The sequence below is a fragment of the Nothobranchius furzeri genome, chromosome 4 (assembly GCF_043380555.1).
Source record: "Nothobranchius furzeri strain GRZ-AD chromosome 4, NfurGRZ-RIMD1, whole genome shotgun sequence".
Classification (NCBI taxonomy): Eukaryota; Metazoa; Chordata; class Actinopteri; order Cyprinodontiformes; family Nothobranchiidae; genus Nothobranchius; species Nothobranchius furzeri.
The window spans coordinates 80,085,216-80,099,583 of record NC_091744.1 but is presented as its reverse complement, the minus strand read 5'-3'; the positions used below and the strand labels follow the sequence as shown (position 1 = coordinate 80,099,583).

General features: G+C 45.9%; 1 protein-coding gene across 1 annotated transcript; it reads left to right on the top strand.

The window, feature by feature from the left end:
• The first annotated feature begins 209 nt into the window (after positions 1-209).
• gpia (glucose-6-phosphate isomerase a) lies at positions 210-14,142 on the top strand. The gene is made up of 18 exons (XM_015965057.3): positions 210-433; positions 1,613-1,703; positions 2,229-2,297; positions 3,060-3,179; positions 4,374-4,457; positions 7,363-7,509; positions 8,013-8,084; positions 8,158-8,202; positions 8,283-8,336; positions 9,188-9,248; positions 9,329-9,372; positions 9,563-9,715; positions 9,798-9,927; positions 10,003-10,079; positions 11,970-12,098; positions 12,180-12,255; positions 12,480-12,546; positions 13,885-14,142. Exons 1-18 carry the CDS (start codon positions 315-317, stop codon positions 14,006-14,008), a joined length of 1,662 nt encoding a protein of 553 aa, XP_015820543.1. The 5' UTR covers positions 210-314; the 3' UTR covers positions 14,009-14,142.
• The last annotated feature ends 226 nt before the right edge of the window (positions 14,143-14,368 follow it).

The following is a 14,368-nucleotide window of genomic DNA, read 5'->3' as shown; positions in this document are numbered from 1 at the left end:
GATTCAGTCAAAAGAATCGAGCATACTTTAATTAGTGCGTGCGCGCTGATTGGTTGACGGATAAATCACGTTCGGTTCTCACTGATTCGAGATTGGACTTGGATGAAGAGAAACGACTGATTGGACTCTTTGGGAAGCAGCCAACCACCGCAGAGCTCTGTTTGAAGGTGTGGCTATAGCTGTGTGGTGATTGGTGCAGCTCCCCTCGGGCCTGCCCCCTGCTCCAGTTCCGCTTCAGTCCAGCACCTTGCGCGGACGGTAAACACGTACCGGAGGTAGCAGCCGTTTCTCAGCATCGTCACGCCACCAGCATCATGGCTTTGACCGCAGACCCGAACTTCCAGAAGCTGGAGCAGTGGTACCGTTCTAACGGCGGTAGTCTGAATATGAGGGCGATGTTTGACAGCGACCCGGAGCGGTTCCGGAAGTTCAGGTGAGACCAGGTCCCGGGGACAGACAGGTGGGCAAAAAGTGGCCAGGATTCTGCTGAAGCCGTCCGGCCTCCGGCGGACGGTTTCTTCACAGTGACACGGAGTTTGAACGAAATGTTCACGGCTAGGTATTCTCAGTGGCTACTGGTGTTACGTTGATATGTGTTCCCCCTCGGGATCTGTTTCTTTTGCACCCAGCTGCGAGTTTGAACCACCCACTCGCAAAAAAATGTGTGTACCCTTACCCTAACCGCAACTCTTACCCTAACCATAACCTTGAAACATACATAAAAATTGTGCTACACATAATATTTTCAAAAATTGTATCTATGCAAAACATAATTTTTGGGTGCCAGCAGGGTGGTTATGGTTAGGGTTATTTCTCCGTGCCCCCATCCCCGTTGGCCGCAAGGTCATTTCTCTTCAGCGTCGTTATAAGCTTCCCCGCTGGAACCCTTCACCGGGCTTTACTTGTCTGCAGCCAACCGTTCTCTTCCCAGCCATGACTCGGTTAACCCGGGCGGCGGGCTCCGCTATCTAAGGGGTTCCGTTGCAGCGCTAGCATTAGCCCGCGTGCTAAAGTCACTGCGCCCATTATCGGACAAGAGCGTTTTCTAGCATCTGGCTTCAGTCTGAATGAAAGTTCGGGTGTTTGAACTACGGTCATGTGGACCGGAACCTCATCCTATCGGAGTTGTGTCTGATAACCCGGACCATTAGCAAACGTAACGTAGCCACCAGTTTCTGGTTTCGTTGTAGTTGGCCTTTAATTTAACGGTCCTGTTTTGACCCCACCCGAGACCCGGTCCAGGTCAGACCTCCAGCCGGGGCAGCGGACGTGACTGAGCACTGCCTGGTAATGAAGGCGATGACGTGCTACCGCTCACAGCTCATGATCCTGGCTGCTGGTCCAGAACTCTCGGTCCGGTCCTGCAGCCAGAACGTCTGTGATCCAGTCTCCTTACCAGATCGGCACCAGAACATTTTTTGAAGATATATTTTTTGACTGACTCATTAAGACAGATAAGACTTAACTCGAGGATGAACTGGATTTGGGTCAGTGGCATAGGTCAGTGGTTGTGATTCGGGTTGAGGTTCTGTATGGATGAATGCTGTTCTTGTTTGTCTCTAACCGTTTGTACAAATAAAGTTTTATTTAACACTGGTGCTCTGGTTGACAGCACCACCCTGAACACGGAGGACGGAGACATTCTGCTGGACTTTTCCAAGAACCTCATCAACCAGGATGTGATGTCCATGCTGCTGGCCTTGGTGAGAGCATCCCATAGCCGGTTAGGCCCGGTCAGGCCGGCTGCAGCTAGAACCGGTCCAAATGCTTTAGATACGTGGGGTATCTACTCGGGTTGAGAAGCTGAACAAACGGGAAACAGGAAAGTTACAACACACCAGGTTTACACACACGTTGAGCCACACTGAGGTTCTGAAACGTGTGTGAATGAGGAAACTCTGCTGATACCGACCCGGTTCCCCACACAGGAGGTGATGCAGAACTGGCTTTCTTCATCATCCTGTGCAGAGTAAATAATTGTGAAAGCTTCTACAGGAGGTTCATTTTAAAATGTGGTCTCCATCAGAACCAACCCAAGCTGCTTTTGTTTGGTTTTTCATCTCAGTTTTTATCAGAGGCCAGGTTCTGGGTTCTGCAGCAGCTCTTGAACCCATAGATCAGAACCAGCTGTTATGGTTTTTCTTGACTCAGAAGTTCATCCTAAACCATCTACTGCTGTGGGTTCTGGTTCTGATGTCATCTGACTGTGGTTTTGTTTCTCTGTTCAGGCCAAGTCCAGAGGGGTGGAGCAGGCCAGAGAGAAGATGTTCTCTGGGGAGAAGATCAACTTCACTGAGGTGCGGAGCTTTACTCACCTGGAGCGGAGTGCACCAGCTGGTCGTACGCTCCGGTGTAACGTTGAGTCCGACGTAGATTTCAAAGTTGGGTCCAGCTCAATAAGACGAGTGCACCACTGAGGTGTCGGCCCTTCTGTCGTTAGACCCAGGTGTACCGTTTACACCTAGTGTAGACCAGGTGTAAGTTGGAAGATCTCGCCTAGTTATTTATGAACGCATAAATAAGCAGCTGCCTACATGTGGAGACCGAGAAGCTAACCCGACTCGGAGGCTGTAGCTGATTAATTGGTTCTGTGTGTAAAACGTTGATAAAAGATGGAATACCTCCATTATTTAAGCACTCTTTTATTCATTAGATGGCAGTTCTGATAATCAGAATGTCATCTCTGGCTTTCTCTGGAGCGGTTCGCAGCTCCTCTTAACTCTGAGACCCTGGTCCAGAGTCAGAAAAGAGTAGATGTCTTCTCCAGGTCAGGATGAGGTCCTGCCCCAAGTGGGGGGGTTAAGCATCTCCGGGTCTTGTTCACGAGTGAGGGAAGGAACTGTGTGTCACAGGTATGTTAGTGGTGTGTGTCACAGGTATGTTATACACACACTATCAAATGCAGTAAAGCATAAACTGTCACTTGTTTTGTTGGGAGCAGTGGTGGTTGAAGAGTTACAAATGTCATCACCACCTCAATCATTACACACACACACACACACACACGTTCTGTATTACATATGTGTTTTTGACCAGATCTGTCCCGTGGGTTTATCCAGAACCGATCTGTGCTTCATGTGGCTTTGAGGAACCGATCAAACTCACCCATCCTTGTTGATGGAAAAGACGTGATGCCAGATGTCAACGGAGTTTTGGACAAAATGAAGGCCTTCTGTCAGGTGTGTGTCTGTGTGTGCGTGTGTGTCTGTGTGTGTGTGCGGGTGTGTCTGTAGTTAGGGTTGTCACTGTGTGAAAATTTAACCTCACGGTTATTGTGACCAAAATTACCACGGTTTTCGGTATTATCGTGGTATTTTTTTAAACGTGTTACATTTTCAGACAACTAAATAAACCCTGTATATCTGGAAAATATTGTCCTCAGTTTGTGTCTAAATTTAGCCTAAAATGTGTTATTTTGTAATTATGTTGTTTATTTGTTTACATTTTTCCCCTTTAGTATTTAAAATACCAATATTTGCCTATAGCTTATTTTATGTCTGTTTGATGTCATCATTTTAAAAAATATTAGATCAGATGATACTCAGTCCTCAAGTAGTCTTCTGATCAGATACTTTTTTACCCTTACTTGAGTAATAAACCCTATATCAGGAAAATATTGTCCTCGGTTTGTGTCCTTCCAGTGAGCTTTGCAGATGTGGGAAAATGTCATCAGGCAGTAATCATTGTTAAATTCATAATTATTCTCAGAGAGAGACCAACTCTTATCTGCCCCTGGGAGCCCCGTAATGCATAGCGTCATTTCAACATGGGGGGTGTCCGCGACACGGTTTATATGCAGGTAGCGGCGCTGCGGCTGCTTTATAGAGCGACTCGTTGCATTCTCCCTCAACCTAAATCCTCGGATCACGCATTTTAGCTAAAACGCTAACGTTAGCTTGCCTTGCGTTGACTGTAGAGTTGTGGGTGATGGTCACGCAGATGTGTAATGAGATTTGAAGCATTGCTGCCTTTCACAGACACTTTTTCTGCACGTGCTGCAAACAGGATAGCCGCCTTCTATAAACTGTCCCTCGGCATTCTTCAAATATCCAAAAAATGCACTTACTTCCCACTTTGTCTTCTTTGAGGGATAATAAATGTCCTGAGCTAAGTTTTGGTTGTAAACAACAAAGTGCGCATGTGACGCAGGCAACTTCAGCAGATGATACGGTGGCTGGTAAGGGTCACCGCGCCTACACCGCAGCCACGGTAATCCACCGAGATAATATAGTTTTTAAAAAACAAGACGGTTATTATTATTGTCAACTTTTTTACCGGGGTTTACCGCTACACCGGTTACCGTGACAACCCTAGTGTGTGCGTGTGTGCGTGTGTGTGTGTGTGTCACATGTACATTCTGATGCTCTTTACAGAAAGTGCGCAGTGGTGAATGGAAAGGGTTCAGTGGAAAGAGCATCATGGACGTGGTGAACATCGGCATTGGAGGCTCTGACCTGGTGAACACACACACACACACACACACACACACACACACACACTGAGCAGTCTCTCATGAAAATTATCCTAACCATGATTTTTCCTAAAGTTGGGAAAACATGCTTCGTATCTGTTGCTGGTACGATCCAGTTGCCGCTTGGCTCTGGGTTTGTGTGCTGATTGAAAACTTCAGAGTTCACAGATTTGTAAGCAGGTGGTAAAACCAGTACAGGTGTGGCACACAGCCTGATTCTTCATTTTAATTTGCCATCTTTACTGTGCTGACCTGCTCAGGACTCAGGTCGGTCTAGCCTTTACATCCTGGCACGCTCCCAAAGCAGACCAGAGTCCAGGGGCCTCATTCATCAAATGTTCATAGAAATATTCCTAAATTCGTTCCTATGAACAAAATCTGGAATGTTTGTAAGAACAGTAAAAGTCCTGATCTATGAAACGTGCGGTGGCCTCTCATACTCACGTTCCTCCGCACTCGTCTGATGATAAATCCCACCTGTGCTACCTAGGTGCTCGTGTCCGTTCTCAGTCATTTACACACAGAAACGCCCTCTTTAACCATATTTGGTCATGCTACGTCCTCAGCTCGTGAGGGCATTCCTACGTTCTACCCAGAGAGAAGAAGGAATGTTGTGAGATGGAGACCCTTTCTGCTGAAGTGCAAAAGAACCAAACACGTTAGGTTAGGAGGTTGGGACAGAGGAGAGGTTCCCTCAGGGATAAATAAACACTTTAGTCTGATAAACCGTAGAGTAACGGGTTCTCATTTACATTTAAGGAGTCGTTCTGGATCGACTTAGTTTTGCTAGGGAATGTCTGAGTGCAGCCTCGCAGCTGTCATTCAGTCTGGTTACCATGGCAACGCCTGTGTGATGGGGAGGGAGGAGGTTCTCGTATAAGATAGAACATAGACTGGAATTGGATATGTGCGGTTTATCTGTCGCTCCACAAAGGATCCCAAATCCCAGCATCGCTCCAGACGGATCTGCTGTCAGCGCTCACGGAGACGCGTTTCCTCCAGAGGAACTCTGACAGATCCTTCATAATAATATAGAAACGTTCTTTTATCGAAGGCGTCTGAAGCAGCATCACGAGGAGTTTCACAAAAACACAAATATAATAGAATTCAATAAAACTTAATTAATACTAATTATTAAAACAAATAAAACATCATAAAACAGGAAGAGTAACAAAAACACCACATCCGTTCTATAAAGTCAGATTCCCGTCAGGTGTTTCGGCACCAGTCGTGACTCAGCACCAGTCGTGACTCAGCACCAGTCGTGACTCAGCTGTTTTTCACTGAAATATAAAATAATGAGTGGATGACTGAGACCTTCGATGGTGCGGTTCCCCGTTCTACCACTAGATGCTGTTCCTACACGTGGTCTGAGGTTTTCTGGTGTTAAGGAACATTTCCACACACAGGTACAACATGATGACTACCACACAGTGTGTAGTTAGTTCCTACACACAGGTGTGTGAGTACGGCTGGTGCGTGAGGCTGTTCTGCAAAACCAGTTCAGAAAACAGACTCTTTAGAAAAAGCCTCGCTTGAAACAGCGTACCAGTTCACTCCGGTCTCATTATTGGAGCTAAAACCTATAAAAGACACCCGTGCCCAACGGGAATCTAACATTATATCATGGCTGATCTGTTATTGGAGGATTTAACAGATGGCGCTCTCTGGAGGGAACGTGTAAGCAGTGGGTAAATGCTCCGACAGATGGGTAGATCCGTGGAGATGAGACCAATGGAAATATGGATCGTGAGCAAACACAAGAAATAAAACGTCAGAAGAGGAGTGGGCTTCACTTGAAAGTTGGCATGATGCTGAAAAACACAACGGCTGCTGCTCATGAGACAGAAGTGATGATTCTGACTGGAGATCAGATTTTACAGCAGCACTGATGCTCATTAGTGTTACATGCATAAACCTTCACCTCTGGCTTTTACTGTGTCTGGTTCTTAGCCTTTAATCCGTAGTGTCATTGTTGGTGTATAAATAAATAAAATGAGGAAAGCATCCTGGCCTGAGAGAGGTTATATATACACAACGTGTTATAAACATATCATTAGTATTCACAATAATTTCATTTAGACCAAAACAAGATGCTCACAAAGCAGAGTAGCCTCTCAACCAGCCAATCAGAGCCTGTCCATGAAAACGGCTTATTGAGCTGCTTTCTGCTGCTTAGCAACCGGTCACCGTCCTCTGGCTGCAAAAGTGATTCTTAGTTGTCATGATGTCACGGTTAGTCCCGTTCCTACGTGAACGACGACTACTCACTGGACAGTTTTCATTGCGTTGTCTGTACTGTACTACCTGGCTGCACTGGACTCCACCTCCACCTGGCTCAGCCACTCGCCTGCCGATGTGAAACATTACGGCTCGGAGCCGCTCGCCTCCTCTCTTCCTGGTAGTGATCAAGGTGGAGAGAAAACCCTCCAGTCTGCTGCTCGTGTGCACACCCTTGTTAAGTCTGTGCCGCTGTCTCGGTCCGCCAGGCGACGCCTCCTTTAGGAGCGTGTTTGTAACGGGAACTGTGGGGAAGTAAGTCTCCACCCAGGTGTGACTCGTAATTTAGCTACCAAAGGTAAAGCTGCAGCTGCTGCTACCGCTGTAGGCCAGTGGTGGCGCTAATGCACCACACCGACGTGCATCACAGAAGAAAAGGAGGCGTACTTGCTGCTAGCCAGCAGGTTTGTCTTTCAGCATGTTCCCATGGTGAAGGGGAGGGGCTTCAGGCTAGCCTCGTTCCTGGAACCCAGTGTGAGAATTTTCAGAGAGAGCTTGGCTCTTGGGATTGTTTTTTTTTTTTGTTTACATCGTTGTAACCTTCTGAAGGTTAGACACCTGCTGGTCTCACCTGGAGCTCACTGATGCGTGTGATGTCATGGTGCATTCAGGGACCTCTGATGGTGACTGAAGCTCTGAAGCCCTACTCAGCTGGTGGTCCAAACGTCTGGTTCGTCTCCAACATTGATGGGACTCACCTAGCTAAGACTCTGGCCCGGCTCAACCCGGAGACCACGCTGTTCATCGTTGCTTCTAAGGTACACACACACACACACCACACACACTCCTGCAGCTTGTGGCTCGGGTTCTTGGTGGTTCTGTGTTACTGTTCTCTTATAGAACCAGCAGAGTTCTAGAGAACTCCTGATGGTCCACCAGAACCTTTAGTGTGTTAGTCTGCAGAACCAAACCTAGGTAAGAGGGGAAGTATTCACTTCAGTCTAACTTTTATTGTAAGAAGAAAACCCAACCAGTTCTGGTCATGTGATGTGTGACATGGCGGCTTCTGATCGGAACTGTTGTCTACTGGAACCAGATGGAACAAGTCTTTAGTCCCTCATTGATTGCCTCCAGGGGTGGGTGGAGTTAATTCACTTTGCGGGGGGGGGGGGGGGGGGGGGGGATTCTGACAGGTGTTCTTGATTCTCCGGCCCTCCAGAACCGGGTCTTCCTGCACATGCTTGACCTTAGCTAGGGGGTGCTGTTCTTCAGCAGGGATTATACAGGATACAGAGTAAAAGTGTGTTGGGATCCGTTGCAGACGTTCACCACCCAGGAGACCATCACCAACGCCGAGTCGGCTAAGGACTGGTTCCTGCAGACGGCAGCTGATGTGAGTCTGAACACGAACGCAACGGCGTGACACCTTAGCGTGTTCTTAACGTGTTCTGTCCACTCTTCCTCAGAAATCTGCAGTGGCCAAACACTTTGTGGCTCTCTCCACCAACGCTGTAAGATGTGACTCGTTTATCTGTGATTTAATTATCTCGTCTGATTCCAACATGTCTGATTGTCCGTTTTTCATCTTTAGGACAAAGTGAAGGACTTTGGAATCGACACGGCCAACATGTTTGAGTTCTGGGATGTAAGTAGAGCCTGGACCTCTGGACCCGCCCCGGGATCTGGTTCAGCTGTGCTCTGATTGGTGGAATGATTGTGATTAGGGATGCACGATACATCGGCATCAACATCGGTGTCGGCCGATGTTAGTCGTTTTTTAACATATCGGAATCGGGCTGATTTTAACTCATTCACTGCCGGCATTTCTCACCGTTTTTACTGTTTTTTTTAAGAGTCACAGAACGTTGTGCGCTAGGATGATGTTGATGCCAAAACAACCAAATCAAAGCGGAGACTCACCTCTTACATCAGGAAGAATCCGCGCGTTCCGCGCGTTATCCGTTCTTTCGTAATCCGTTGTTGAATTGTGATCGTCAGAAGCTTTTCCGATTCGCGCCTCACTTTTTTGTACAGCAGCGGCCCAAAACGATCTCCTAACACATGAATTTTCTGCTTTTTTTCTGGTCATGTGACTTGTGACATATACGGATGAAGATAGGCTTTAGAGCTGAGATGATTGTCCTCATGGTGCAGGGGCTCGTTCCGATGCCCACACAGTAAAAAGATGCCAATGACGACTTGGCAGTGAATGAGTTAACAACAAATACTTTTTCCATCTCGTTTCCTTTTGTTTATCAGCTTCAGAGGGTGGGGGTGGGGTGTGGGGGGTAATGTGTATGTGTGTAGCCATGTTAATCATCTCAGTAGTGTAAATGAGTGCGGTGTGTGTGTGCTTGAAGTAAATTCAGCTTCAATCATTTTCATTCTATACAAAATCTGCTACTTTAGAAGCATTAATGTCAGATTATTGGTATCGGCCCAAATATTTCATATCGGTGCATCACTATTTATGATGTCATGTTTTCTGGTCCTCAGTGGGTCGGAGGTCGTTACTCTCTGTGGTCCGCCATCGGTCTGTCCATCGCTCTGCATGTGGGTAGGTCTCCATGTTCGGGAGGAGCCGGACCTTCTGAGGGTGGTTGACCAGAACCAAAACCACTTCTGTTTGTGTTTCAGGGTTCGAGAACTTTGAGCAGCTTCTGGAAGGAGCTCACTGGATGGTAGGAGACCAGAACCCAAACACACCTTTGATATTCAGTCCAGTTGCCCCAAAGACCAGGATCCAAGGGGGTGTTCCTAGATTGGGACTAGAACCAGGGGAGGGACAGGGATTACACCAGTTTGTATCATCTAAGGTCTGCTGGACCTGTGTTCTGTCAAACCCAAACCGGTTTTTCTTCTCATCCTAAGGACAACCACTTCCGCAGCGCCCCTCTGGATCAAAATGTTCCGGTTCTGCTGGCGATTCTGGGGCTCTGGTACGTGAACTTTTTCCAGGCTGAGACTCATGCCATGCTGCCGTATGACCAGTACATGCATCGATTTGCCGCCTACTTCCAGCAGGTCAGTGGGTCCGGTTCTGGTTCTGATCCAAACCCTCTGATCAAATGGAAGTGAAGTCAACTTGTGTGTGTGTGTCTCCCAGGGGGACATGGAGTCTAATGGGAAGTCCATCACCAGAGACGGCACCCGTGTGAACTACCACACAGGTCCGATTGTTTGGGGAGAACCTGGAACCAATGGGCAGCATGCCTTCTACCAGCTCATTCACCAAGGTGACCACTGGTTCTGCAGGGTTTTACTGGTTCTGACTGGGCTCTACTGGTTCTGACTGAGCTCTATATCCACAGGCACTCGGATGATTCCTGCAGATTTTCTGATTCCTGCTCAGTCTCAACATCCAATCAGAGACAACCTGCACCACAAGGTAACAACCCTGTGGTAAAGACACTTCCTGCTCACCTGGATGAGAACCGGGGTGTTTCTCTGTGGTTACGAGTACATTGTCCTTCCTGGGTCAAAGAAAATGGTTAAGGTTGCTTTATGCTTGCCGTGCGGAAAAGTTGTGTCATTTTAACAACCACGCCCCTCCACCGTGCCTCCGCACGGCCCAAAATTTCCGCAACACGCACCTAGGAAAATTTCTAACCACGCGGACGCGGAAAAACATGGCGGACTGGGCCCCCCTAGAGTAGTTTAATACTCATCATCTTTGTCATGTCTGCTCTTTAGTTATGGGGCACACCTTGTGGTAGAATGACAACTGGATGGAGATTATAGTAATGTAAGAAAATATCAATATAGCAATATATCGTGATATTTTTTCCTGCGATATTATATCGATGTTCAAAAGCTGTGTATCGATTTTTATTTTTATTTTTTTTTTTGAAGAATTTACGTGCAAACATTTGTGTATTTTCTTTTCTTATGGTGCAAATCAAATGCCGTCCGCTAGTCAGCAGTAGTGTGCAATGGAGTTTGTTTCCACCATTGAAATGTAAATCCCTCTTATGGTTCAGATACCTCATGTTAATCATGTTAAGTATCAGTTTGGTCCGTTTATTGAATTTTCCTACAATAATTCTAGTTTTAAAAAAAAATCGCTAATATCGTCCAACTGAATGCATCGCAATATATCGTATCGTCTCCCCTGTATCGTGATAAGTATCGTATTGCCAGAATTTCACCAATACACATCCCTAATATATATATATATATATATATATATATATATATATATATATATATATATATATATATATATATATATATATATATATATATATATATATATATATATATATATATATATATATATATATATATATATATATATACACATACACACACACAGTTTCCCCCAGAAAATGAGTTAAGCCTGGTGGCTTTTGGGTGTGTGTGTGTGTGTGTGTGGGGGGGGGGGGGGGGGGGGGTGAGAGCAGGGGTGAATGGGGTTGCACATATTTCACTGCTGTTTCTCACCAATATCAACTGATGGAGGGTGGGCCGCCAGGCTTATAAAGTGCTGGGGAAAACCCTGATATATATGTATATAGATGAGTTTTATTTAAAATTCCATATTTACCTGTGTGTGTGTGTGTGTGTGTGTGTGTGTGTGTGGCTTCTCATATGTTACTACACAATTTTCAAGCTTACATCATGTGCAACAAAGACAACATTTTGGCAAATAATGACCTCCATACCTCAGTTTTGTTGTGGTTGAAACTCAGGACATTGGACGCTAACCACACGTGTACTCCTGTCTGATTAACAACTGAGTCTTGCCCTCAGACCCCTGCTGGACAGCCAAATTAATTTGACAATTATTAGTAAAAAGATCAGAATATTGTGCATTTGGAGAAACATCCGAACAGCAGGAGATGCAGGAAACTAAAGGCCCAGTACTGACCCCTGAGGAACTCCTCGCTTCAGCATACAAACAGTAAGTCATGTCCTTAACTCGGGGTGGTTCTGCCCCAGGCAACCCCACCCGCTACCTTGAGACCTGATGTTCGACCACATCTAAGGCTGCTGTTGGGTCCACCAACAAGAGCAGCACCCTGTCCCCAGCCTCCATAACTACACGTGCATCATGAGACCTTTAAAAAAACACGGAAGTGTCTCTAAAGTCTGATGCACAGTTAGAAAGGAGATCAGCTGCTAGTACACAGTAATCGAGTCTTTGCACAGAAAGGAAGATTGGAAATGGCCCAAAGCCTAATTAAACCATACCAAAGGGTGCTGTCCAGCCTTTTCAGCAGCATGTTAAAAATCCTTCCAGCGGTTTATAAATGTAAGCAATAAACATTTGTTTCAGATCCTCATGGCAAACTTCCTGGCTCAGACGGAAGCTCTGATGAAAGGGAAAACTGCAGAAGAAGCTCGAAAAGAGCTGGAGGCCAGCGGGAAGACGGGAGAGGCTCTGGAAAAGCTGCTGCCACACAAGGTAACTCACCTCCCCACCTGTCTGTCATCCCTCCCCACCTTTCATTCTGATTAATAACCAGAATTTTTTATTCATTTAAAGGTTTTTGAAGGAAACAAGCCAAGCAACTCAGTTGTTTTCAGAAAGTTGACTCCGTTCATACTGGGAGCTCTGATTGGTGAGTACTGGGAGCTCTGGGTGGTGAGGACTGGAAAAGTTCCAGCCTCTGAGTGATGAAGCTCCACATGGCTCTAGAAAGTGACTGAAACCTTAAAAATAGCATGCGATTGCCTGAAACATCCAGAGCATCAGCCTATCAGCTCACAGCACCACAAAAGTGTAGTCAGTCGCTGAACTAAGGTCTGAAGCTTGTATTCTTAAGCAGCATGTTTTGTTTTTCAGCCATGTATGAGCACAAGATCTTCGTCCAAGGAGTCATGTGGAACATCAACAGCTATGATCAGTGGGGGTGAGTAACCAGGAGGGCTAAATAAAAGGCCCATGGGCCAACCCCGGCCCACTAGAGCTCAAAGTAACCCGCTGGATGAAATTTGAAAGTAAAATAAATGCTTTAAATATTTTCAGTATGATCATGTATGGAGGGTGACAGGTGCTAGCCTGACCAGCCAGCCTCATGCGGGATAACTCCACCCCCTGAGATTTCTAACTGAGCCAATCAGCGCTGAGCAGCGTACGCCACACCACAACGCTCATTTTCTCATAAACATGGCATCTGAAGCGGAGGTGTCTGCGGCTCTTTCCTCTGTTCTAAATGACTTGAACGTGTCTTTAAAACCACGAGAAGATAAAAGCTTTTCTTCTGAAGAAACGTGTTTGTTCCGTCGACAGACTCCATCTTTGACTACAGCTAAAAAAAAACTACAGTTGGTATTTCTGTCTTTTTCAGAGTAGTTTTTCTGTGTAGAGGATGAGTCTGGCAGGCCAGGCTAGACACGTGGCAAATAAATAAATATTGAACGCGTGGGGGCTTACCACTCGTAGGAGGGGCCAAAGATGTTGGGTGGTGGCTGAAGGCGGAGCTCTGATCCTTGGCTAAAAAAAGCTAGCTCTCGGTTAGGTCTGGGTGATGTGGACTAGGCTTGGGCGATATCCAAATTGTAATACCATCTGGCTTCCTTCATATTTTACCAAGGTGTGCGGTTTTACTGGGACTAATTTAAAACCGATGACGTAAACTTCAAGTGGCATTACTAAGCTGTTTGTTTGGACCTTCACCATTCAGAAACACTTTCCCAACGTGTATGGCAATATTCACTTTGGGAAAGACACCCTTGGAAGGGAACATGAGGAAATAGAGCTGGGCAATAAATGGAAAATATATCGTTATCAAAATTTCGGACACCTACATCGGTATCTGACGATGTTGGTCATTTTTGAACGTATCGGGCCGATAAATGAAACTACTAATAACTAATATTTTTTCCCATCTTGTTTCCATTTGTTCATCTGCTTCAGAGGGTGAGGGGGGTGGTGTGTTTTTCTTTAGTCATGTGACCATGATTGTAATCCTCTCAGAAGCGTAAATGTGTGTACATAATAATGTAAATTCAGCTTAAATAATTTTCAATCTATGCAAAATATGCAGATTTTAGAATCATTAATGTCAGTATATCGGTATTGGCAAATACCGCTAATTGGTCATAACAGTGATATTAATATTGGTATTGGCCCAAAAATGTCATATCGGTACATCACTAGTACAGAGCCATCTTTATTAACAGCTGCATTGATGTTTTATGTCATGTCATGGTTTATTGGACCTGATGTTTTGATTTGGCCCTCTCAGGGTGGAACTCGGGAAGCAGCTTGCCAAGAAAATCGAGCCGGAGCTGCAAGACTCGGCTGAGGTTTCATCCCACGACTCGTCCACCAATGGACTCATCAACTTCCTGAAGAAGAACTTTGCCTAAGCTCTTTCTCCTTTCCGATTGGCTGAATGTTGTCTGCTCCGTGTGAACTAGCATTTCCTGTATGTCTTGATATTGTGTTGATCAAATATGCACCTGTAGCTGTGACTTTCCACAATAAAAGCCCTGTCTGTCCACATCCTGCCCTTTCATTTTTGCGTTGCAGGTTCAACGTGAGCGTGCTCCACGCTCTCCGAATCTGTGTTTAAGTCCCGCCTCCTGCTTTATCCAGTTTATACAAATGTTGAACTCAAAACAGGAGACTGTCAATAAGGCGGGACACAGACTTTTCTCCTCTACTTCGGACTGTCTCTTATGTGCACCACACCGATGCACCACAGCTAGACAGGAAGAAGCAAGTGG

What these genes read in the sequence shown, in the direction of transcription:
- gpia (XM_015965057.3), top strand. Translation starts at nt 315, where the DNA reads ATGGCTTTGACCGCAGACCCGAACTTCCAGAAGCTGGAGCAGTGGTAC. An exon ending in GAGCGGTTCCGGAAGTTCAG is followed by an intron (nt 434 to 1,612) that starts GTGAGACCAGGT and finishes TCTGGTTGACAG; the next exon opens with CACCACCCTGAACACGGAGG. An exon ending in TGGCTCTCTCCACCAACGCT is followed by an intron (nt 8,203 to 8,282) that starts GTAAGATGTGAC and finishes TTTCATCTTTAG; the next exon opens with GACAAAGTGAAGGACTTTGG.